Source organism: Centroberyx affinis, unplaced genomic scaffold (genome assembly GCF_046629955.1).
Source record: "Centroberyx affinis isolate AG114_WGS23_722 - 3 ecotype Tasmania unplaced genomic scaffold, CSIRO-AGI_Caff_v1 ptg000946l_1, whole genome shotgun sequence".
Taxonomy (NCBI): domain Eukaryota; kingdom Metazoa; phylum Chordata; class Actinopteri; order Beryciformes; family Berycidae; genus Centroberyx; species Centroberyx affinis.
Window position 1 is genome coordinate 808,694 of NW_027279520.1, and position 27,455 is coordinate 836,148.

General features: G+C 41.4%; 1 protein-coding gene across 1 annotated transcript; it reads left to right on the plus strand.

The window, feature by feature from the left end:
- Window positions 1-498: 498 nt before the first annotated feature.
- On the plus strand, window positions 499-27,046 carry gbe1a (glucan (1,4-alpha-), branching enzyme 1a; the record flags this gene model as incomplete). Its single annotated transcript, XM_071521956.1, has 3 exons — window positions 499-666; window positions 19,756-19,925; window positions 26,931-27,046. Coding segments are annotated over exons 1-3 (378 nt in total), but the record flags the coding sequence as incomplete, so codon positions are not given.
- Window positions 27,047-27,455: the final 409 nt, after the last annotated feature.

The window sequence follows — 27,455 nt, forward strand, 5'->3', positions numbered from 1 at the left end:
AGTACATTTATGCATACATACATACATACATACATAAATACATAAATACATACGTACACGCCTATAAATAGAAATATATGAGAGACCTCTCCCTCTTTCTCTTGCATATGTACACACACACACACACACACACACACACACGTCAGAGGACACACTTTCACACGTAGCTAAGTGTAGCCTTGCACACTACACATTAAACAATGTGTTTATTGGAGAAAATGTCATTTTCTCACAAGTGCCAGCATAGAAACTACATTTTAATTGCTGAGGCCAAGTTACTCTGATCATCCATCAATAGATTATCTGTTATAAAACTCATTACTCTGTTGCTGTAGGGCTACAGTACCTATAACAACACTGTTCTGCACAGTGAAAAACAGCAGCAACAGTTTGTGGACAACCTGAATGGGGCGATTGTATTGACTAACAGCAGAGCGGGTGCCATGGGGGCGGGGCCACGAGGAACGCCCCTCTCTTACTGTACTGCAGTGTAACTGAGGCCATACTGTGTGAGGGAAGTTTGCGACACAACTTATCGGTGTATACATACGTGTGAACACGGGGACGCAGCAACATGGGAGGTCGTCCGGTCGAGCTGCCTGACCTTGCAGAGTTTCTCCGAGAGGATCCGTATGTAGTCCCGCACGCGGAGGACTTGCGCAGGAGGTAAACAAGTTCAGCTCACTTCGGTGCTGTTGACGACTGAACAGTATGTTCTGTGGTAGCTACTGTACGGGTCCTGTTTTGCCCTTCACAGCCCCACATCCATTCAGAAATAACCAGCGAACATGCTAAATACGCTCCCACAAATCAACACATTTCCTTTACTGTGATATCGGGGAAGGTGACCGTTTTGCGGCTCAACGTGCGGCGCACGGTGCCAAAGAGGCCACAATCAGGTCTAGTAGTAATGGTCTGAAAACAGAAGGAAGTAGATGCACTGCAGATGTAATTCCTGTAGAAAATGTGATTTGAGGAAACCTGACACGGTACACAACCCAATCACGCCAGAATAAATATTTAGGTTGTGATATGGTAGTTAATGTTCCTTTATCTAAAAATAAATGCTCTCCTTCTATGGGAAGGCTTTTGATTGAAGTTAATGAATGATAATGCAGCTTGTAATTGAGGTCAGACTAAGGTTTTGACATAAATGGTCCTGTCACAGCCCTAATATCTTCATGTCATGGCTGATTATTAATAGGTGGTGGTAATTTAGGCCAGGGCATACATCACCAGATGCTGTTGCACCGCTTTGATACAGATTATGAGATAATATCCTTTTCAGCTTTTGTGCCAGTAAATGAGACTGTTGTGCATATATTGGTATGGCTCTAGTGGGGCTGTATGCAGCAGTAATGATGTGGGTTGTTTTTTTTTACGCCTCTCTCATATGTTTATCGCTATACTCAATGGCCTTGGAGGGTAGATTGTAAATTAGGATAGTTGGAAGGGTAGAGAGAGAGAGAGAGAGAGAGAGAGAGAGAGAGCGTGCACACATGCATGTTATTTCAAGCTTGTTAAGAGTCAGCATCTCCCACCTGAAGTCAACCTGTGACAAGATGGTGAGAGAGAGAGAGAGAGAGAGAGAGAGAGAGAGAGCGAGAGAGAGAGAGAGAGAGCGAGAGCGAGAGAGCGAGAGCAAGCTTGTGTGTTTTAGTCAGGCATTGTCAGCACAAGTCTACCTTATCTGCCATCGGGGAGCTGATGCTGTGCTTTTCTTCAACATTATCTCAATGTGGTCTCTCATGAATGTGAAATTTATGTATTTCTCACTTTTCAAGAAAGTTCTCGACAGTCACACAGCCACACGTAAGTCACATAAACTCTTTAAAACTGAAGAGAGAGTAAAAGATTAATGATTCTAAGCTCATTTAAGCTCAATCCCTTCATTATACCGTCTCTCTCATTTCTTTCTGACTGTCTTTCTTCCTTTCTTTCACATATGCACACACACACATACACACCCACATACAAACGCTCCACCTCTGCTCACTTTCCTATGCTCATTTCCCTTTTCACTCCTTTTTTTTTCTTTCTAAATTTTTGTCTCTCACACCTTATCACCTCTCTCTTAATGTTGGATTTGTTGACAGACAAGCCAAAAATAACAGCCAATTATTAGAAGATGAAACGCATGAAGAGGAAATGATCCTTTTCTTTGGCTTCTCAAAGTGCAGCCACTGATTTATTGTTATTGACGGAGACATTACTGCGAGCATGACATTTCTGCTCTGATAAAATCCTTTGCCATGCATCTTATTTGTTGCAGGAATCATGTCCGCTCAGCGTTCTCCTCCCCCTTGCCTTAAACAACCCTGTCAAGGTATCTTAGCAACCTGTCAATCCTCATCCCAAATGGCAAGTAATTTGAGGTGGGGACGGAGCATCAGGCAGACAGCGGGCAGAACTGAATTAGTTTGTCAGGTTTTCCGATTGTCTGTTCAGCTGGTGGTATGGTTAATATTGTGGAAAAAAAATTGAGTTTCCCTCCTTATGGAGCTGGATTAATTCACTTACATGTGTTTTAATGGCGGGCTGTAGGGTTGGATGGCTCCCCTTGTCCCAGATGTCTCTAACAAGAAGATCTGTGCAGCAGAATGCCAAGCAGAGAGCCATATGGAGGTAAATGGCTGAACAGAGTCGGGCTAGTTTCCTCTCTGCTTGCAGACAAACTGCCACAGTGTGGGATGGCGCTGAATGAATGCGGAAGCAGTCACTCACTAACACCGTGATCACTCTTTCTCCACCTCTTCCCCACAGCAGTCCTACATTAAATTCAGCCTCTACCTATTTCCTGAATCCATTATCAGTTTTACTCTATTCATCTTCCACACGCCCCATGGTTGTGGGATGAAGCGCTCCCTGACACCAGCTCCGGTGGCTGCTCCCAAACCTTGGATCTTTAGAGACCCACAGCTTAAAGGTGGACCCCAACTCCCCATGCCAGACCTCGACTTTATAATCATTTTGGGCACTTGATGTGAGTGAGAGCACAAGTGCATGCGTGTATTTTATAATTGGGTGGCTTCGGGATTGTTGTCATTGGGTGTGATTTGTCTTCGGCTGTTGGTTTCTGGTGTTTCGAGCCATCTGTGGCCGGTGCCACGCAGCACATATTGGTACAAAAAAATAAAAAAAAGAGATTGGCTCTGAAGAGTACATGTTGCTGCAATAGGTTACTCTCTCTGATTCTACAGTATGTCTTTTCAGTGTGATAGTTGTCAGCAGGGAGTGTATCGCACCTCATGCAGCACTGCCCAGGCCCAGCATGGTAAACAAGAACGGGATGGAGGGTAAATGCAGCCCAACTTGGTTTACAAAGCTTTTTTATTTGTGAAAAGTGAGTTAGCTCTCCTTTTTAGCTAATATAAATCTTTCTGATATCAATTCATAGTAGTAATTGCACTAAGTAGTATCAGACTTATTTACATGGAAATGGGGTCTTTTCAAGAAAAAAGAACGCTGTAAAATATCCTTGTTTTTTGTTTATTTTGGTGACAGGAATCAAACTTGTGACAGACTCACTCACTAGACCACCCTCCCACCCCTGCTGCTACATCACTGATGGTACCTTGCCAATAGGGTTGCTTCATCTCACAGTCCCTCTTTAGTATTCGACTCCTCAGACCATGTTTTTGATAAGGTACATTGCCATTCGAGGGTCCTGTCCCAGGGGCTTGTATCAACACATAACTTTAATGGGTTGGAAAAAAACAACGTAATGTTATTTAGAATATGAATTTGAATAAGATGGAACAAGCCAATTAAAGATGTGGTGTGTCTCAGTGGGCATGCACAAGTGGCTCTGACTGAATGAAAAAAAAAAAAACATTGCAACTTTGTCTTGTTCTATTTTCATTAAAAGTTTAAAATAAGCAGCCGTGCGTCTCCTGTCTGTCAGCTGGATGGCCGGAGTGAGGCTGCATAGCAGATGAGGAGGTAAAGGTCTGTGGTATTCATGAGCTTGGTTGTTAGTATGTATCGCAAGGTAGCTAGGCTCCTCTTTTTTTTAGCTCCTCCTATCTTTTATTTGTGACTTTCAGACATCGGTGTTATAATTTTTCTCAACAGTGTGTTGACGGAGCAGCTGTAGAACCGGTGGTCTACTGTAGATAATAAGTGTTGGGGCAAACCATGGTCAACAGTGCAGCTAGTTTTGTACAGTATGTGTTGTGCACTCACAATATACATGTACACACGTATTATCTATGAGTATTATCTGTGTGTAGTGTTTTGAGCTTGAGTATATACCTTGTACAACTATACTGGTATTACATGCAACTACAGCATATTATACTACTATGATACAGTGCATATTGACTGAACTAGGGTATATAGTAGGCATGCAGCTGAGATAATGTGCCTGTCACTACTTCTGTGTGTGTGTGCATGTGAGAGAGAGAGAGAGAGAGAGAACATCAATGGGTGTGAGTGTTGTAGGGTCAGTTGTGTCCCCTCCAGCTATCTCAGCCTGAAAAGCTTCCAGCTTATTAGTGTCAAACAAGAGAAGGAGGCGAGATGGGATAGGGCTCACCAAAGAGAGAGAGAGCGAGAGAGAGCGAGAGAGAGAGAGAGAGACACCAGGTGAGAGAGAGAGGTGTAGGTGGATGTCATATTCATTTCCACCTATTACATATTCAGCAGGGAGAGTGGGGTAGGGCAAGAATGGTGCTCTCGACTCGGTGTGTGTATAATGAAGTAAAATGAGGGTATTGGTGACAGGAGGTGATGAAGGAAAGAGGAGGCAGTAGGATGGGGGACCTACGGTGGATTAAAGACTACTTCTGTTTAGTTTTGTTCATTTTTACCACAATTTCTACCACCTCTAATTCTGCAGAAGAAGAGAGGAAAGGAGAAGGTTATGGTGGAGAGGGAAATGGTGCAAGGCAGTAAGAGGCAGAGAGAAAGAGAGAGAAGAGGTTGGTGGTTAGGGAGGGAAATTGAGAAGGATAGTGATAGGGCAGGGATAAGGAGGGAGGAATGCATGGATAGAGAGATAGGGCGGAAGGCAGAGAGAGCGAGAGAAAGAGAGAGAGAGAGAGAGAGAGTAGGAATCAGTATACCTGCTGTTGGGTTCTGTCTTTCCCTCCCCCTCCTGCTCAACCTCAGGCCCATTAATTCACTTTAACGTTGGCTACATCTGTAATGTGGCATCTCAGCACCCCTTCCATCCTCCCCCGGGACACCAGGATAATCTCTGCTAAGCCTTCAGGAGAGAAGGATTTTATCCCTCCGCTGATAGAGAGAGAGAGAGGAAAAGAGCTGGCTACTGGAGGATAACGACATAGATAATGAGTTGGCTGTCAAAAGATTGTTTCTATTCTTCTCCCTCCTCTCTCCCCTCTTCCTCAACTTGCCCTGTTCCTTAATCATTTGAGCACTGCTTTTTCCACTTGCTTAATATTGTATTAAATGGACTGTACTGTATAGAGACATGGTCAGATGTGTGTGAGAGTGTGTCTGTGTGTGTGTGCATATGGCTGGGCAGTGTATGGCTGGGCAGTGTATTTGTGTGTGGCAATCTGTTCCCAAGGGGAAAATCCACCCTAAGACAGAATTCACACACACGTAGGTCCATGTCCATCTGTCCTGCAGAGCAGCCTGAATCTTTCTGGGCATGGATTATACAAGGTATTGGAAATTTTCTTGAGGTGTTGGTCCATGCTGACACCTGTCCATCATGACGCCTGTAGCCTGCCATTTAGCTTCTTCTTCTTCTTGTCATTATCCTTCAACCTCTCCCATCAACAAGCTGTTGATGTAGGAACTAGGGCAGCACAATTTATCGTATATCAATCAAGATTATGATTACAGCCATGGCGATATGGTAATCGTGAAAAGTCACAGTTACTGCATTCCATATACGAGGCTACTCCCGCTGTGTCAAAATCAAGTTTTTCTAACTTAGTTTCAAGCTGCTCTAAACCACTGCTCTAAACAGCAAATGGGCTTTATAACCAATCACAGACAGATCCGCTGAGCTCATTGAATGCACTGGTGAATCAGAGGCGTTCACATTATGACTAATCCTGAGCCGTGCTGCTGAACCTGCATGAGCAGCTTTTAAGAAGTGTGGAACACATTCAGGCGTCTTTTTCTTTCCCGGCTCAGCCATTGTGCACATTGGATCTTGTGGTTACACTTACATATTTTTTTCCCTCTTGCTTCATCTGTCACAATCTCCATTTTCATTGGCTATTGAAAATTGCCGTTAAGATTCAAGTCTTTGACGAGCACAAACAACATGATCATGCAGACATACCCCGATAAAATCAGTCATGTTCGCTCTAATCGTGATGTTGCCAATTGGGATCATAGGAGAAAGATTTGAGTCTTTCACTTCCACACACACAATGATTACAGATGCGACTAAACAGCGTGACTACCCTGGACTACCCTGGACTACCCTGGACTACCGCCGACTCTACCCGATCTCAAATCGTTGCCAAATTGGGCGTCAAAAACGTGTAATGTATCCCAGCCATAAGAGGAGCAATGTGAAGTTGAAAACATATTTATGTGGATTTATTGATATTTAAAAGTGCAATTAAGTAATTTCAGTGGCAAACTTCACCGCCATAATATCGACACAGTCGCCATAAGTTGGTCAATGTATAGAAATTGATCTAAATTGATCCCCAATGCGCCTAATGTGCACATCATGTCATGTCTGTCATTTGGCGATGCACAGACCAGCAGCATTGTACTCAATCTGACTGAGTCTCCGTTACTTAAAATTCCACAATTTGCTCGCATGTGTCAATAACGTTGTTCATACTCTCTTCGGAGATGTCTCAAACTGCCCAACACTCAGAGAGTTAACATGAGTGCAGAGCAGACTGGCATACTGTCCCTGTTTACCATTAGATTCCACTGAACATACTGCTGTCACTGTAGGCAAGGGCAAGTAATGTAATCCTATTGAAATGCCCCCCCCCCCCCCTCCGGGAAACGCTGGATGTGTTTTTGTTCTTTATAGAGAATACAGTATACACAGGTGGCAACACAAAATAAGTATTTAATTGCAATTCTATTAATCAAAATTAGAATCGCAACTACAATATCAAGGGAATTAATCGTCAATTATAATTTTGGTGATAATCGTGCAGCCCCAGTAGGAAGGTCCCATTACAGTGTAAGTGTTATTGTGTTGAAAGGACGTGTTTTAATCGCTTTTTGGATTCAACTGTTGGAGATTACTATTGGCCTTGTGTGTGTGTGTGTGTGTGTGTGTGTGTGTGTGTGTGTGTGTGTGTGTGTGTTTGACGGCAGTGCTCCTGGCAACCTGGAGGTATGAATGCACTACAGTGAAGTAAGTAATGCAATTTTCAACACAATCATTCATCATGATGGCAGAAACTAGGAAAATAAGGCCCAGGTTGAAAATAACCACAATTATCCTTTGAAGCCCCCCTGCTGCGTGCCGGCCTTTATCCTTTAAGAGCTCCAACAAGCATTCAGTGAGTCCACAAATTCACTCTCCAATTAACTGTCAATGAAGGAGCTTCAGGTCTCGTATCTTGATGACTTCACAAAATAATAATTGATTGTGATTGTGTTCAGAATTTAGTCACTTACTTCACTGTAGATTTTTATGTCCCCCTCAGCTGCAGGGAACGCTGCTCTCAAAACACCCCCAGAGGGCCAATGCAACTCCAGTAGTCGAGCCCACAAAGTGATTAAAACCTTTCAACACAATAACACTCGCACTGCAATGGGACCTTCCTACATTCAATTTTCTGATTATCTGTGGTCTGAAACTTGAGTATATTGCGGTATTAGGTATGTTATTTTAACTAGCTGGCAAGTAACGTGTGAAAACGGTAGAAGACCAGCAGCCAGCAGAGTAAACAAGGAAGTGTGTGAGCAATGCCAAAGAGTATCACACTGACTATTATAACTGAAATGTCGTATGATAATGAGTAACAGCTATTTAAAGACGTGTAATTGCAGTGAGTGTTACTGTGTTGAAAGGGCGTGATTTATTCGCGGGTATGTAAAGCTCTACAGGGAAGTAAGTGGCGACATTTTGAACACAATCAATCGTCATGATGGCAAAAACTAGGAAAATAAGGCCCAGTTTTGAAAATAACCAGAATTTAATCTGGGTACTCCAACTGAATGATGGTCTCTCTACTTATTACATCATCCTGCTGCCTCCACATGCACAACTATTAGCTCTTTCATCTCATCTCTGGTTTTGGGAGAGTTGCTAATTTTTACATTTACCAAGATATAGGATGAGATGTAACTTCTTCGGTGGCACAATCCAAGGGAAGATCCCACGTAGAAACCTGGCTTTGATCTTAGAGTAAAGGTGGCGAGTTGAACAGCAGATCTGACCACAGATCTCTTTCCATTACCGCTAGCCTACCTGGCAGTGGATGTTGCCATGAATTCATCATGCCCAACTACGACAGATTGTACCATGGCTTTCCAGTCCCACTGTTCATCCTTGACTACTATTTGGAAATATCTAAGCCTCTTTTTGTGTGTCTCTTCTCCCACATATTCCCAAGGAACAGTAAGTTCTACAAAGTACACAGTCCACTGTGTATTGGACAGCAGTACCAGATCTGGTGTTGGGCTGGTGTTGCCAGTTTCTGGCAGGACTGTAAGTTGCTGGCCTATGTCTGTTCACTTTTTTCAATGTTCTCCCTTGGTTGCCCTACCTGTGGCCCAGTGAGAATATAATCCTGCTTTGTTCTCTGTCATGTACAGAGGTAGTTTGATGCATGTGGATCTCTCCTCTAACAGGCAAACATTGTATGGCTGTCTATTACTGCTTCCAGGCACTGCAGCACCCAGTTAAGCCACCAAGTGCATTGGGTTTGGGAAAAAGTGACTTTGTATCCAAACAGGATATTTCTAACCAGAGTTGTGTCTGAACACAGAGGACATGTGCTCGTCTTGACCTAACTACTGCTTTTAGGGTGACGACAATTGTGCTATGAAACTAACCTGGGTAGCCTCCGCCCCTGCAAATATTTACTAAGCTGTCTGAGACCATAGAAATTATGCAAAGTCTAATTGAGGAGCATACTGTCCTAATTGTACTAGAGAAAACTGAGAGTCTCTAGCTTAAAGTAATCCCCAACATTTTCATTTAAATAAATGTCTCTTTTCCTACTCCTTCTCAACTTATACCCAGTTCATGAGAGCTTTTACATGTGCTGTTCTACACACCTGGTACCAGGTAGGACTTTCCCGGGAAAATCTCTGCTGCACAGGAAGTGATGTGTTTCAACACCTCAATGACAATTATTTTGTTTTTTGGTTTTTGTATCTATATTAACGTGTTTGTATTGTTTCTACTGGATATCTGTAACATTGAAACAAACTCCTAGAAACTTTGTTGTATTGCAGCCTCCGATCCCGACTCTGTCATTAAAAATTGCCTTTAATGTTAATGTGCTAGAGTTGGCCTCAAGTTGCCACTGAAAAAATACTTGACAATTTGTTCTTAATTGTGTGTATGCAACTGAGATGGTCTTGTTGGTGAAAGTCAGCAGCGTGAGGGTACAGCCTACAGGAGATGAAAAGGCCACTTTATTAGAATTCACAGCAACCAGTGTGTAAGATAGAATTTCTCCGACCTCATTTAGGAGCAGGGTTTTCCATTAGTCGAGTGTTGGTGCTGCTTGCTTAACCAAGGGGAAAATGGGTTTTTAAAACTGCCACTCCTGAATATGTTCACTGTGTGTAGTGTGCGTGTGTGTGGGTGTGTGGGTATGTGCGTGCGTGTGCATATGTGTGTGAGAGAGCAGAATTCTGCATGTTTGTGTTCATATTTCTGCATGTGTGCACATGCATTTGCAAGGTGAATGGAGTGTGTGAGTACGTGCTTCATGACAGCGCACAGATTCAATGGGGATCTGTCTGATGGACTTAATGCTGACAGTGGGCTTCAATGGAAGGATCTGACAGTCATGGCGTTCTCAGTTGAGACTTCAACTGACCGCAGCAGTGTGGCTGATTTGTGGGCTGGAGCAGAGATTCCTATTCTGCCATACATGTAGGCCCGTTTCTAAAGATAGTCAGACAGATAGTTGTTAGGCCCGGTAGTAGTTTTGATACATGTATCTTAAACAGACAAGTAATTCAACTACATTGGTGGTAGTACAACTAAATAAAAATGTGGATAGTGTTTTTACTAGTTTATTACTTTTTGTCGTTTTGAGGCATAGGTAAAGCTCCTACATGTAGAATATTTAATATATCATTTCCCAAATGAATTTTGATAGCATAGAGTAATTGCTGTAGAAGAATGAGACCATCGGGCGTGGAAGTTCATTATACTGCATGTGTTGCTTTCTCTGCGTGTGTCCCCGAGTACGATTCCCCGCCATTTGTGCAAGACTGACGCTCGGCACAAAGATAGAGCCTCAACCAAAACAGAAGACGATTGCTGCACTGCTTGTTCGTAGGTGAACAAATACATAGACAAGATGCTGTCCAGTCCTACAGTCCTGAGGCCAGATGTATAAATGATGCGTACGTCCGGGGAGAACATTTTTAAAATTTGCTTTTAAAAACTAATTTCTGGTGAGTTTTGTACAGTAGCATGTACATACCCTTTCAAGGGAGAAAATGCAATATACTTACATTGCTGACCTCTCACTTAGAGTAATATGTAATCCCATCTAAAAATGACAGGTATAAAATGAAATGCAATATGAAATTGGAACAACTTTGAAATATCAAATAGGACCCAAGTAAAGTAGTTTCTTTGTTTAGCAAGATAGTTTCCAATCCCATTTTCCAAAAACTAAGCAAAAGTACTGTATGTCTCAATACAAGATAAGAAAGCACTCAAACAATATTAGTTTTTCAAGATTATGTCAGCTGGTTTAAAAATAGCTGTTGTTGGTATTCAGTAATTGAAATTTCCACTTTCACCCACAAGCTGCATAATTCTGCACAATTCACAATCAATACGAGTCCATGCACAACTGTTTTTGGGGTCTGCAGGCCCTGCAGAATTCCAGGTGAAAGTCCACCAGGCTGCTGAAAATGAAGAATGCATTTTCAAAATCACTTTATTGACACTTATGCATGCTATTTTAAAAGTGTGGCCGATATTCAGACTAAAAGTGATCATACAGTTAATGTTGTAAAAAAAGATGCATGAAATAGGTGTTGGCCTAGGTTTAAAATTGTGTTTACAGGCCAGACCTAATAGCTGCTTCCCAATGCAGTTTGGCATCTCTCACAATTTGGCAGTTTTTTCATCCGAAGGAGCTCCAGACTTTTGTTCTGCAAAGATTGGATAAGAGAAGGGGGCCAGTATCTTTTTACTTTATGGAGAGAATGAAAACATTCATGTGGCCTTAAATGCTCTCTGCAGACCAGTGTAAGCTGTTGAAGAGAGGTAAGGCATGTGCACCAGGTTTGAATAGCCTACATAGAGTGAAAATACTGCTGTATAAATGCCCCTCAGACTGGCGTAAGCGCCTTATAGCTCACCTCAGGAGCCCGTTTAGAAACTCTACCTCAGTATTTCAATCTGAAAAGAGCACCTAGGACAAGAAAGCACCGCCCGCGCACGCTGGTGCCTTACAGCCAGGCTAAGACCTCTGAAAACTCTTGTGCAAGGTTAGTGCTCCAGCAGAAACATGTACACACACACACACACACACACACACACACACACACAAATCAATCAAAACTAGTGGTTCCCTTTCAGTTGGTAAACTTAACCACAACACACAGTTATGGGAATTAAATGTCATCAGACCGTGTGAAGAACTTGCAATCACACCTGAAAAGTCCCTGTGTGGGTGGCAAGGCCCTGCTCCCACTGTCTTACAGATTCACCCAATGGGACTCTGTGGAGCATGCTCCCTCCCCTGGATGTTGCAACTTAAAGTTTTTGTCATCTTGCGTTTAGCTGGGGCAGGTGGATGGTTAGAAATATTGCATATGGCACTGAATGTTCTGGGCTCAAGCTAGGGCTGGGCGATATTGACAAAATCAAATATAATAATGTTTTTGACCCAATACCTCAATATCGATAACGTGATGATATTTTGGGGTTTGACTGCTGGTGCTTTCAGAAGATATTTGCACATGAGAAAATTTTGAGAAGCGAGCTAAACGGGCTAATGTGGTTAATGTGGATATGAGGCAAAGCGGGTAGAGGCATTCATTGTTCATTTCACTGTAGAACGCTAGAACAGCCAAATAAGTTCAGACTATTGTATAACTGTACACAATAATTTAATACAGCCTTTAAGACCAGGAAAAGACAACATTTAAGCTATATCACAATATTATAATAACCAAAATCCCAGAGGATCTCTAGTCTAGTAGATATAACAATATTGATATTCAATTCGACTTTATTTCAGACACATATAGGTCCACATCAGCAAGAAAAGAGACATATAAAAATATAAAAAAGTAAACTACGAGGACAAGACAGCACAAAAATATGTACAAGATCACGGAAGTTCACAAGTGCACAAGTAATTAAAACACATACAGACATTTGTTCCAATGTTTCCAGAAACAAGAGGAATACCTTGTGTCACTTTTTGTAGGCTCAGTTAAAGCTATTATGATTACATTTTTTGACTCAACTAGCCGACACACAAATTTATACATGAAATTCCTCAACACAGCATGGAAGGTGGGGACATTGCGAGTCACAAACATGTGACTTGCACTTGTCCATCTTGGGAGCTTAAGCAAGATTCTGAATGCATCATTATATGCCACCTTAAGCTTTCTCATTTTTGCTTTACTATAACTGCACCACAGGTGGGCTGTATAGAGTGTAGTACAGTAGGCTTTAAAAAGAGCTGTTTTAACATCATCTGTACACATATGAAATTTGCGTGCTAGCATATTCGCTTGTGCATACAGTTTGCAACACTGGCGCTGCACATCATCGTCATCACATAAATCATTCCTGATGATATGACCCAGATATCTTACTTTGTTCACCATATTTAGCGCTTGGTCTGCCATAAAGAATGTAGGGAAATTTTGCTTCTGATCCTCCTTGGTTTTAGCAATCATAACAACACTCTTTTTAGAGTTAAATTTAATGTCATACTGCACACCATAACTTGAGCAGACTCTGAGCAGTTGCTGTAAGACAGCACTATAAGGAGACAGGACGACTAAGTCATCAGCGTACACCAGATGGTTAATAAGACTATTCCCCACTATACATCCAGTCTTACACTCTTTTAGCTTTTTTGAAAGATCATCCTAATAAAGGTTGAAAAGAACAGGTGACAGTATTCCACCCTGTCGGACCCCATTGGTCACTAGGAAGGGTGCAGATATACTCTTACCCCATCTAGCTTGCATGGTTTGATGCGAATACCAAAAATGCAAGATCCTTAACAAGTATGGAGGGACCCCTCGCTCTTGTAGTTTAGCAAACAATTTTCCGTGATTAATTCGGTCAAATGCTTAGACGCATCAAGGAAACACATAAATATTGTAGTGTTATGTCTTCTATACTTACTAACAACTTCCTTCAGTGCATATATACACAAATCTGTGCCGTGTTTATTTTTAAAACCAAATTGATTGTCAGTGGTTATTATGTATTCTTGAAGCCTATCCAAGAGAAGTCTTTCTAATACTTTGGAAAGTATACTAGCCAGGGCAATTGGTCTGTAATTTTCTATGCTGGATATTTTACCAGTTTTGTCTTTAACAACTGGCACTAATAAGACAGACAAGATAGAGTCAGGTAGTATTCCATGCATTAACAATCCAGAGAAACACATGGCAAGTAACACTGAAATCCTATGGTTAGCATATTTCAGATGTTCTGCTGTTATTTGGTCAAGACCACATGCTTTGTTCATTGCCAATTTCTCAATGGCATAGCACACTTCATCAGGTCTAATCACCACACCTTCATTGTTAGAGACATCACCAACATTAAATTCACAACTCTTAACACAGTTGAAAATATCCCTATAATGTTTTCTCCACAGTTCAGCAATATTTTTAGACCCAGTAACCCCATCAATACTACATGGCAAGGGCATCTTACTTTTATTGATAATCTTAACTTCTTTCCAGAATTCATAGACATTATTCTGCTGAAGCTTTTTGGCCATATTATATCGATGTATCGCCCAAGCCCCACATTGGAAAAATAAAGTAATCTAACCTGAAAAGTAAAGTAACCTAGCCTGACTTAGCCTAACTTAATCTAATCAATCCTCACCTAACCTATAAAACCTATAACCTATATAATCTTTCCTAACCTTGAGTATAGATTTGTTCTTCCCTAAACCTGGTTGTATAGAGAAAAAAGAAAGAAAGAAAGAAAGAACTACTCTTCCACGAGTGAAAAAAAATGGTCACCACAAGCTTGCAGCTATAGTGGGAGCTGCTTATAGTGTATATATATCTTTTCACAAACATTCAACATAAATCATGTGTACAGCTTTTCAACAAACACTCTACGAACACAATAATGAGAACATGTTGCATACACACACACACACACTGTTAGTTGTTGTGAAATACATGCAGTGATTCAGGGCTAGCCTGGAGCAAACTGGAGCAAAGGATCCCAGCAAGACAGAGATAAGCAAAAGGCTGTCAAGGGGGAGCGACCCACGCACTAACACATACTCACACACCCTTCAAGATGAGTATCATTTTGAGTCTCAGTCTCACTGGAACAATTAGAGTGTAAAGGAAGGCTGAGCGCCTGTCAGCACATCTTCACTGAGGATTAATTAATTCTACTATAGTCTATAAGGAGTGAAGCAAGAGAATGAAGAGGAGGGATAAATGAGAACAAAAACTATTGTGTGTTTTTTTTTTTTTTGGTCACAACTTTACAACAACTTTGACCAACTTTAAAAGAAAGGCCTTTGGGGCACCGCAGTGTGACTCAACAATATCTTGCCCTTTGGCGAAGTCAGACTTGGTCCATTTGAACCATTCAGTTCAAGTTCAGGGATTAGTCTGCGTGTTTTGTGCAGATGTGAATCCACCAAATGAACTCCTTCCCATCTGAAGTGAGCCTCCTCCATAGTCTGACAACAAAAAACAACAGACATTAGAAAAATTTGCATTTATTCGGATTTGCATGAACAACTGACCAAACCTTTGACGGTGGAATCTAATTTCATAGCTTGTTCTGTTTTAAAGGAATGTTTACTGTCACATAAAATATGCTTTCTTCCTATAAAAGAAGCAATGTGTAATTTGAATTTGCTACATTTACTATCCATCTTAAAGCCATGGTTTTAAACAATAACGTGTCGTCATTTAGATTCCTTTTTCCAATGGGGAAAGTTCACAAGTAAAGTTTAAAGTATTAAAATAGGGAGAAGAGCTGTTAATTGATGAAATAAAAAGCACAATTTAGGTGACATTACTGGTAAATATCTCAGTTAAATCATTCAGTCAAGCAATTAAATACATGTCACATACTGAATTGTCCCTTCTCTCAAGACTGGGAGGAAAGTACCGTACGAGCTTGGATTTTATTGTGTTTGAATATGAAAATGCTGCCATGACTTTGTTGAAATAACCCCACCTGTGTCTGACAGCAGATCACAGTTAGCATGATTAATTTCATCCCACGGCTGATCTGATCACGTTGAGTAAAGGGCCAATATGCTTTATGTCTTAATGATTTTAATAAAAGCTGTTTTCCACATCAGTAAGCACAAACATTATCATCAGCATAGAGAGGCTAAACTCTGTGCTTTGTCATAAATGAAGATGGAAATGTGAAAGTGCCCATCAGGGCTGAAGTGAACCAAGGTCTCCTCCTGAAAGAGACAGGGTGTTGTGAATGCAAAGGGAAATTAGTTTGATTTTTGTCTGCCCTGTTTTGGTCCACTGTGAGAGAGTTGAACTTGGTTAATTTATAAAGGTTTCCACTTTGTGTGTGTGTGTGTGTGTGTGTGTGTGTGTGTGTGTGTGTGTGTTTCTGTGGGCTTCCATGCTTGACTCCAAGTGCTATGTTGAGTGATGTGTGTGATGAATGTTTGTGTGTGTGTTGGCTTGGCAGGGAGTTCCCCCTTCAGCCAGCCGCTGTGCTTCTCCTCTACCCTCATATTCCTTGATTAGCCTTTTAGAAATTGACACTCAAATCCTATGCCATCAGTGTGATGCTTTTTTAAAGCTTACAGTGATAGTGTGTGTGTGTGTGTGTGTGTGTGTGTGGGTATGTGTGTGATAGAGAGACCGCCAGAAAGCGTTTGTGTGCTTCAAAGCAGAGTAAGGGCCAATGGGAGCCAACTGTTCTATTAAAGGTTAGACATACAATGTGGCACAGAACTCTGTACACCTGCATGTCTGTCTGTCTATTTTGTTTTTTTTCTCTTTTCATTCTTTTGACTTACAAGACTGAAATGACAGAATCTAGCATTAGACATGAAGGTCTTCAAAGACTTGCCAAAGGTTGAACCAGTGTATTAGCATATTTCAACAGTCCAAACCTTTGTAATCTCTCTAACAGCATCTGTTACCAAAGGGTTTTGAGTAATAAGATTCTGCTGTTGTTTTCCTTGTCTTATTTGTAAAATTGTTCCAATAAGTAGCAGGCTATTCAGGCTCACTCTCAATATGACGTAGAAATTGAAAAGTACATATACTGGGTAGAAAAGTATCTATACTAGGTGTACTATTAACACTTGATCATCATGCAAATCACCTTTGCTTTTTGATGTATTATTATTTATTTGTTTCTGTGTATTTGCACAGCATTTTTCTTGACAAATATGCAAAGTGATGTAAACAAAAAAGACTTATTAACGGCACCATTATGGAATTGAAATTCCACTCAGCAGATGAGCACCTACTAAGCACACCATCAAATTGAAGCCAAACAACAACTGATACTGCTGGCTCAATAAGGGCCGCTCATTTAAATTCAGAAGCATATTTGGCACCCAACAAACAAATGAACACTACTATTATAAGAGCAATAACAAGTTAGAAGTTGCATGCAAGTTTCTAAAAGCAAGTTTTCATTTGAGACAATACAGAGGAAAGTAGAGCTTTATTTGTGTGGTTAATTTTGATTCTGTGACCAAGCAAATGTGAGGTAGCTAAAATGGGAGTTATGTGTATGATTTCAGCTATTAATAGTTAGAAAGCCTGGCTGCAGCCTTCTGCACTGGTTCCAGAAGAGAAAAGGCCTTCCTTTATGATTGTGGCAAGCATACAGATAATTACTGTAGTCAATAGATGAAATACAGAAATGAATACATACAAGATGAAATACAGAAATTAATAACGTTCTCCAAGTCAGAAAATAATCATGTTAGGCAATTCTCAACTGGTAGAAACAAGACTGAACAACTCCAGTCTTTCAGCAATTGAATAACAGCAATTCTGACCATAATTCAAAGTCTTGTAGCTTTCATACCATAATTTGCTGACATGAAGAGAGGAGGATGTGAGCATATTTAACTTTTTCATTTCTGTTAATTAAGGTTGCAAAAATAATGGTATGAGCTTCAATATCCTGTAGTACAAGGGTGGCTGGAGTCCGAAATTTAAAATCCTGCTGTAAAATAGCAAAAGGCAAGTTTGTTTCCCATTGGATTTAGTGTTTGTACGTGTGTGGTTGTGGTGGTAGATACAGTAGTGTGCATGTGTTAGGAAATAAAATACCAATGAACTTTAAAAAAAAACAAAAAACCCCCCCATTGTTTTAATGCAAATATTCTTACAATATGCAACTTATTTCTTCACTGTTCTTTGACTGTGCTGCAAGCATCTACAAGCTTCCAGTCACATACAAAGTCATGCTTCTCGCTCTGTCTCATTTTGCCACTCCACCAACTTACCCTGCACAGAGTTATGCAAGCCAAGAATGAATGCGCACAACCGCAGTTGGACCTGCACAGCCGCTCCTGCTGCCAGCAGCAACGCCTCATATTTTAGTCCAAGACACTGGGAAAGATTGTGAGGAAGGCCCAGCGATACTTCAGAGAGAGAGATTTCCGGTTGAGAGGTGATTTTACACTCAGGGGGCCTGCCGTGTGTTAGTGAAAAATACTGAGTCTCTTAAAGGTACAGAAAGAGAGAAGAGACAGATTAGATAGAGAAACAGGGGATATTGCTCTCATGTTGGACACCCCCACACACACCTATGTTTTCCATAGATTTTCACGTTCATGTGTTGTGTGGGTGAGGAAGTGTTTTTTCTCTGCTAGAGAGACAGTTTCTGTACTCCAACCTTACTGATATTACTGTGATTTTCATCTCTTTTGATGATCTGATACAACCAAAACGCCAGCTGCAGAGCGTGAGGTGCTTAGAGCAACTCTTATGCATTCTATACTGCGTTCCAATACATGCATGTCTTTCAAAGCACTTACAAATAAATCAGCATTTGATATGGTTCTACTACAGTACAGAGAAGAAATATAATTTTGAGTCTATCCTCATGTGAAAAGTTCACTTGTTGTAGCTTACGCAGTATAGTTTTTTTTCTTTTGCCTTAGGCTTTCAGCAAAGTTTGCTCAACTTTTTTCTTCTGTCTCTCCCTTTGTATTTGAAATGAAAGCAAGCGCGGCCTTGGGTTTTCTCAGAGTATCATGGGATTGTCTGTACAAGTCTTTTGTACTTTTCAAGCACCCCTCGTCATCCTCATCTCTCTCCCCTAAAAACCCCCTGTGGCTTGTGTTCAGAACATTGTACTGTAGATGTATGTGTGCGTGAGTGTGTGTGCGCATGTGCACGTGTGTGTGTCCATGTGTAAGACTGTGTAGTACATGGGATTTTCAGTGAGTGAACACCATTTGTAACCCAAACTTGCCAAGCATTAGACAGCAAGAGTATCTAAAGTCTCATATGAACGACTAGTATAAATTTTGCTCTTCTTCTACCTTCTACCTTTCTCTTCCTCCCATGTACAGTGTTGCTCTTTATCCCTTTGTTATGTATCTCACACTTTAATTCAAATTCAAATGAGCCTAACATGCCTGACATAAAATACTTAAATATCTGATATTGTTGCAAATGGCAATAATCTCGACCGTAAAGAATGACAATAAAAATATTAAATAAGTAGCGAATGGTCAGGTAGAGTCAATCATCAAACAAATCAATGAATAAATAAAAAATGACACAAAAAAAACAATAGCTACAGCATGCGTATTCGGCATGTATCCTCTGTCTCTAGAGGAACACTTCTTCCTCCCATGTCAGCTTATGACAGGATAGTATACTCTACTGTGTGTGGCACACTTACTTTTTTCTGCATCAAAATAAGTTGCTGCAGTATTTTCATAATTTGTGGAAGCCCGAGGGAAGTGCAGCTCTGTCTCCACTTCCCCTTGGGAGCAGAGCGAGTACAGCTTGTGCTCCCTGGCTCTGTGACGGCCGCTTTCTGAGGCCGGGCTGCACTTGGCGAGTCTCAAGTTTGGTCAAGGATGTTGTCAGTTTAGGATCAATTTTTTACCGTATGGGCCAAATATGTTTCCAATTTACTCTGGGATTTTGTTATTTCATTCTAAAATGACTTGTATTTTTCTCTTTGTTTGGTTATAATTTGGTCAGGTCCGATCAACCAAGGACTGTCCTCGGGCTTAATGGGCTTCACTGAATCGAGCTGCAGGACCAGCTGGTAGAGAGGACTGTTCTCATTGCTCATCATTTAGAATTGAAGGGTTTTGCAATGATAGGAGTTGGGGTTGCTGCTGTTGAAGTGATTATTGAATTTGATGGCTCATCTTTGGATATTTTGTATTATCGGATAACAGTCCCTCTCTCTGTCCCACTCTGTGTGTCTGTACTGTCCAGGTACAAGCTGTTTGAGCACAGGCTGGGTCAGCTGGTGGAGGCAGAGGGCAGCCTGGAAGATTTCACCAAGGGCTTCCAGTGCTACGGTGTCCAGAGGCAGGCCAACAACGGTCTGCTGTTCAAAGAATGGGCCCCTGGAGCGCAGGCCCTCTATTTGACTGGAGACTTCAGTAGGGGCACACACACACACACACACACACACACACACACACACACATACGCACACACACACACACACACACATGCGCACACATACGCACGCACACAGATGCTGGAACGCACTCACACACTTCCCAATTTAAACCTTAAATTTTTTTTTATTGAGACAAGTATAAGCAATTTATTGTTGCCATGGAAACAAATTTACCTTTCTAATGTATTTACTGCAGAAATGATTGCAGCTCACAATGAAAGATTTACTTAGCAGTAATGACTAGATTGGCTGCGTGTGAGTGCGCACATGTGCACGTGTGTGCATGCATCTGTGTGTGTGTGTGTGTGTGTGTGTGTGTGTGTGTGTGTGTGTGTGTGTGTGTGTCTGTCAGACAGCTAAGCCAATGGCTAATGATTAATTTCACTGTATTAAAAATTCATCTTAATGAAGTGATATGGACATCACTCCCTACAGGGGAGGGTAGGATACAGAAGTTCAAAAGGGGTTAAGTCCTCTCCCTGTCAGTGAAGAGCAGACAATCACAAATAAATATTTGTTTTGTCTATCCAAATTATCTGAGATAAGAGTATGATATTATTTTAGCAGCAAATGTTAAAGTTCTGCCCAACATGGGCAATTCTATAAATTTTTCTCAAGTACAGGTATGCTGGCTTTATAAGTACAAGTATCACATTTGTCTCAACAAACATACTGTAGATCTACCTGTTTTTCATATGACAAAGTAAGGCTATAAATGCTTGAAGCAATGCATATACTGATTTATGTTAGTAGTACTATTACTTATTTGTTAGCTTGATACACAAGCCAACAAACGAAAAAATAACTACTTCTCATTTGCACTGAAGGAAATCAGAGGATGTTTTTGCTTTAGACCCAACTTTAGGGAAGTTGGAAGGTTTAGTGTGTGACAAATTTTGCAGTGGTACATTTTTCACATTAATTTTCACACTGGGACAGCAGGATGGCCTAGTCATAAGAATGACTGTCCTTCAACCGGAGGACAGAGTTCAACCGCCCTGCTGAAGTGTCCTTGAATGCGACACTGAATCCCTACCAGCTCCAGGGCTCCAAGTATTATTCAATCATTGTTATTATCATCACATTATTAAACTGAGAATATATTTGCAGATACGTGGGAATATTTGTGCTTCATATTTTGGAAACAGAAAATGATTCTAAACCAAAACTGATGGTTTTCACACAAAAAAATATATTGTAAATAAAGATTACAGGATGAAAATGCATGAATAATTGATCATACATGAGAAAGTAGGTGATTGAGAGAGGGGAATGGTAAAAGGAGGATGGTACAGAGGGATCAAGTGGTTCTGACTAGAAGGAAGGTTCTGAGATTGATGTTCTCACTGATGGTCAATACTTCTGATTAAGATTTTCTGTGACCAGGGAGGCTGGAAAGACAACATCAAGAGTGAAACCTGAGAAAGCAAGGGATACGGAAGGGCCTACAGTTTCCTGAGAGAAAGAGAACAATGTAGAGGTCAGAGAAGACTGAAGTCAGGAGGGAAAGGCTGCGGGCTGGGGGAGAGGAGAGCGGCTGAATAATGAAGTGAGAAAGGAGAGGAAATGGGCCAGAGGAGAGACTTGACGTTTAACAATAGACTGAAGAGGGCAAGGCCATAGGCTGGAGGAGAGAACGGAGGTTGAACACTGAAGAGGAGGGAAAAGGCCATAAGCTGGAGGAGAGGTTGGAGATTGGATGATGAAGTAGAGCGCCGGCAGGTCAGCAGTGTATGAAGTTGCGGTTGAGAGTCCATCAGAGTTTCAGGAAATAAATGTAAGAGTTTCAAGCTGTTCTCAAAGCTGAAGGTGATACTTGCAGTGTAGGTGGACACAATCTAGTATGCGCTTTGGTTAACGGGAGAGAGCGATGGCGCTAATGCGGTCGGGTGGGAAGATTGGATGGTTTATTGGGCAGATCATGAATCGCCACGTGGCCGCCTTGGATCGTAAAGTGTCCACAATCAACAGCTTCATCATGCATATGACAGAAGCTAAGTACATTCCTGTTATTCAACTAGCAAGAACACCGCGATAGTAACCGTATTTAAGACCCAAACACACTAGACAGACGTCAAGTTGATGCTTTTATGGCACGTTGCAGGCAGGAGATTTGAAGCATCAACACCGCAGCACTGGCATTTACATTTCACCACCGTGCTGGATAATATATTTTCATTGCAGGTTGTTTTTGGATTTTGTTAACTGGCTTTTCCTCATCCATGTCTTAGTGCTTGTCAACTCAGTTGGTGATGTTTTATCTAGCTAGTCTAATGTCAATCACAGGTGCCAACAAATGATGAATTTGAGAATCCCAATGTGGCTATATCTTTCTGCTGCCTTCAAGCGCTGCCTAAAATGTTGGAATTAACTATGAGTTGAGTGCACATGCATGACCCAACAGAGTGGTAATTAGGAGAGGGAAAGTTGGAATTTTCTATGATATTTGATTTGCTCTATTATTTGGTTGTCTATCTAAATAATTTGTATTCTTTTTTATACTCTTTGATTACTTTTAGTTGTCACGGATATACATCTTTTGGCTAAAGTTAAATAAATTAATCAAAACATCAATTACATGCCTGATGTGCATTTTCTCCTCTTCATTCTGCAAGAACAGCATCCAAAATCTACTTTTGTTACAGGGTCCATTATATTATTTCTGCTGAAAAGTTGTATTTCTGACTTCCAACGCAATGAAAGGCAGCATACATTTCATCAACTTGCTGGCCTAACAAGCTGGCAAGACATGGATGAGGAAAAGCTAATGAGCTAAACCAAAAAAATGCCTTGTAATAGATGAACACAATTTAGAAATGTATAAAAAAAATAATCATGCATCATATCAAAACCAGCTAGAACCATATCAAGTTGAAACTGTTTCCTTTAGGGAATATTTCATTATCTGTTCCTTTTGCCTCCAAATATAATGTCAATGGACACTGCAACTCTAGAAACCACATGAAAACAGCCATCAGGTCCTCAGTTGAAGCTCCAAAATCAAACATTCAGAGCGTCAAGGTAGTTTGACGCACCAACTGATACCTGAAGTGTGCATTAGGCCATTGAAAACTATTGGGGCATATTTCTGGCTTCAGAGTTGGGGCTTTCTTCTTACATCACTAGCTTTATAAGATACTTGTTATACACAGATCTTGACTAAACTGACCATGATCATTGAAAGAACATTGGATTCTGTTTCAGGGTGGACTTTTACTTTAATATTTAATTGTTTTGATCGACTTCAAAGCTTGTCTTTGTTAGAACAGTTCTCAGCTCCTCCATGTTTCCCACCTGAGAACAAAGAAAACTCCAACTTGAAATGAGAGAGAGACATAGAGAGACTGATGGTCAGACAGACAGACAGCATGTAGTTCTGTGTGTGTGTGTATGTGTGTGTGTCTGTGTGTATGCATGTCTGTGTGTTTAGTGCTGAGTGTTGTCAGGTTGATGCCCCAGGCGAGTTATTAAGCAGCAATCCTGCCGCCTCAGGCCACTTTAACACCTTCACTGTCTCCTACTGCAGCCAGGGGACTGTGTGTGTGTGTGTGTGTATGTGTGTGTGTGTCTGTGTGTATGTGAGTGTGTTTGTGTCGTTTGTACATGTGTGCATTGGCATCTGTGTATGTATGTCCGGGACTGTGGAAGGCCATGCAATCTACAGGCCGTGTGCAAGGAGAGGAAAAAAAAAGGTAGAGGAAGATAGAGAGGAAAGGAGGGAGCAGCAGATGGAGAAATCCTGTGGCGGTGGTGAGAGAAACGAAGGATCCTTTAGAGATATCCATGTGTCTTTGCTCTAGGCATGTGTTTGTCCTTATCAGGTCTTGGGGGATACTTTGAATCCTTTCCCACCTCTATTCTGACTTTGCTTAGATCTGTGCATCATTTTAGTCTAGTTGTGATAAGTCTCCTCTATCAGCAATGTGCCGATTGTGTGCCAGACTGCTGTTGGCACATCAGACCCATCCTGGGACCCACAAGCTATGTTAACAAGTCTGCAGCACAAATATAAGTGAAAGGGTTTGAGTATCTGTGTGCATATGTGCTTGCACTGATGTGTATGCACTTCCGTTTGTGTGTATGTGTGTGTGTGTGTGTTTGTCTGTGTACACATTCTCCACTGGCTTGCACTAAAGGCTGTGAAATTGTTCAGGTCAGAACTATTTACTAGGCTGCTGTAAATGTGTGTGTGTGTGTGTGCGTGCGTGTGTGCCCTCTACACATCGTTCCATAGCTAAATGTTATTGCCCAAGCCAGAGATTACACTCTTTATATCCCTATTACCAGCTGCTCTCTCACTTTCACTGCCTCTCCCTCTATCTCATATTCATTTTCGTCTCTCCATCCACCGTCTGCTTTCATATGTCCCCCTCTTTCTCTTCGTATCGCTCTCCCTTTTTTAATTCTCTGCTTCTCTTGGGAAGCACTGGAGTCATGGAAGGGCTTAAGCATCAGGGTAAACGGGGTGAGATTGCATTTTGACACGCCTCATATTATTTCCCCTTCAATTTCTACGCTGGGCGAGGAATGTGAGACTTTCTTCCTCTCTCCATCTCCTCTTCTCCCCCTTTCTCCTTATCTTCCTGTCACATTGTGTTGCAGGTGGGAAGGTATTATGGCTGGACAGAGTGCTCTATACTCTTCCAGTTCCCTCATTTTTGTTATTCATTTATTCACTCGGCCCTCTGCAAACTCCTGTACAACAAAAGCGAGCAACAACAGAATGCGTGGATAGGAGGGAAGGAGGGGAGAGGAGGGGAGAGGGAGGGACAGGAGTAGGGAAGAAGGAGACGGAGAGAGATTATTCATGACAAACTGATGTTGCACTGCATGCCCAGTGAGAAAAGGGTCAAGCAATCTCATTTTACAAGTTCAACTTTAGCACGCTGTTGCAATGCTCCTGCTTCAAATGAATTCACTAGCCTACTTATCGATCACTCGGTTTCCCCAGCCTGGGACACACATGCACACACAAACACACACACACGCAAACAATCAAGTTGGACGGACCAATGATTTTGAATCTAAAACAATAGTTGCACTGCAATGCCTAAATGTTGTAAAAGGCTGTTGCTTTAAACACAAAATATCCACTGTTGACCCGTGAACCAAAAACCACTCAGTTCTTGTCCATCATTTACTTCAGTTAACCCGACTCAGAACTGCGGCAAGATTGACCGGCTCAATTGCTCAGAAATGAATTTCTTCAGGCGAAAACACGCAGTTTCCAATATTTTATTATTTTTTTTATACCCCGTACACACACATACACACACACACTTTTACACACGGGCATGTTTGACTGACCTATTCAAATTATTGTACATTTGAAAGTGTGGATTGGATGTTTATGGGAGTTTCTGGAATATTGTCTGGGCTTTCCATCACCATCAGAAAGATGGTGATGATAGAAAGAGAGCACGTGATCATGGTGGATGTTAGTATAAGCATTGAAACTGTCCTTCAGTAAGTGAGTGAATCAAAAAAACATCTTGCAGTGTTCTACAGCTGTTGGTACTGAATGGAGACTTAATTCTGTTTCGCTGCAGGAGCAGGGGGTCCATAGAGAAACAGCAGGAATAACGAGGGTTAAAGAATTGAATGTGATTATAATAGGAGTAAATGCGGACTGTTGGCATGTGGTACGAATCAGGTCTAATGGTCTGATAGGCAAATTATTCTAAATGGCTGCAATTCTGCGTTAGAGTGGAAAAATAGCTTTTTTTTGGCTGTGCTTCTTTTTGCATTGTTCTACAGGATACACTATCACATTGTCATGTGTTGCCAATTCAGGATTTATTCACTGAAAAATGATCTTGAGTTTTGCATATAAAACAAAAATTATTGTCCACAAACAAAAAGTAGGCTATTGATAGTTTCAGGTACTGTAAACAGCTGTGTTTCTTTTTTTCTGTGCTGTTCTTGACTGGCGACTGATCATTTTGCCACTGATACGCCTGATTGATTTTATGTTTAGACAATGCTAGCTAACCATACGTGGTCAGAAAAACATCACTGTCTTGTAAACACATTTCATTTGTGCAGCTAATGACATCTAGTCGAAGCTAGCGGTAGTAGTGGCTAATCACATGTTAACATTAACATTGTGCTTTGCTAAATTAGCTAGATAGCAAACAGTGTAGATTAGCTGACTCTTCTTAAGTTAGGCTACCTGCATACTCTCAGCCCTCCATGGCACATTATTGCCCATCCCGTTTTCAGTGGGGGCCCCGCCCACCTGTGTCAAAACAGTGTTGCCATGACAAGGCATCAAAGTGGCCTTATCCCTCTGGACGTGAAAATATGACAGATGACATGCTGGATGCTCAGCCAGTACTAACACAGACTCTGAAGTGCAGCCAGCCTCAGCCAGTACAAGCAGGACTGGCAGTAAACATCAGTGTTGCCATGTGACTGTGTGGGAACTGGTTTACACGAGTCAGGCAGGGGAGCCCCTCAGCAGAAGTTTGCTTAGGGCCCCAGGGAGGCTAGGATCGACAACTGATACAAATTTCTCACTGGCAAAAGCCACAGTAGCCTATAATGCAATACAGCCACTGTTGCATTTTGAGTAAGTGACTCTTGCTTTTTCTTGACTTAACTCTCTTGCTCTGCTGTTGCTTTCGAATGGAACAAGTTCAGGTTCGTTCTCTGGGGGTTGTCAAAAGGCATTCTGGGAAATATAAGTGACATACAAGATGAGGCAAGTTCAGGGAAAGTTGAAGCTAACTGATTGATGGTATAGTGTAAGAGTATCCAAATGTAGTATTTTCCTTATCACCTTATCAGACCATTCGCTTTTACCTACAACCACACCACAACAATCTTTTTTCTGGTATCTCTCTTTTTCCAGCACGGTTGGAAGCCATTATTTGCACACAGCCGATTCTGTACCTCCATGATGGTGCCGATGCCTGGAGATTTGTGCTGAAATTGCAAACTCCTCCACTTCCTCTCTCTCTCTCTCTCTCTCTCTCTCTAGATGGATGGAACACCAAATCTCACCCATACACCAAGAAGGAGTATGGCAAATGGGAGCTTTACCTTCCTCCTAAGAAGGACAAGTCCCCTGCTGTGGAACATGAGACCAAACTCAAGGTAGCCTGCCTTATGTCACTTTATATGTAGATAACTAAGACATTCTCTCTCTTCAGTGTAATGACAATGTTTTCAGTTTTCTCAGGCACCGAAGTGTCTCACACTAGTATAAGTTAATGAGGCTAGAATTAGCTAACTTGCTACTGCAACAGTACCTGTTATACTCCTGTCTGATTATCGCTGCTTTAGTGAAGAGAGAGTACTGTGCACAGCTAATTACAAATGGGCTACCTCCTTATCATCTAGGCTACATTTTTTAACTTTGGAGGATGCACATAGGCACAACCAATTGTGGTCATTGGAGTTCACTAATAGGTTTTCAGTGCTTGACAGGATCAAATACTTGTTTTTGCAAATGACATTGGTGAGAAACACCAGCTTTGTGAGTCAGAGCACCTGTAATGAATCT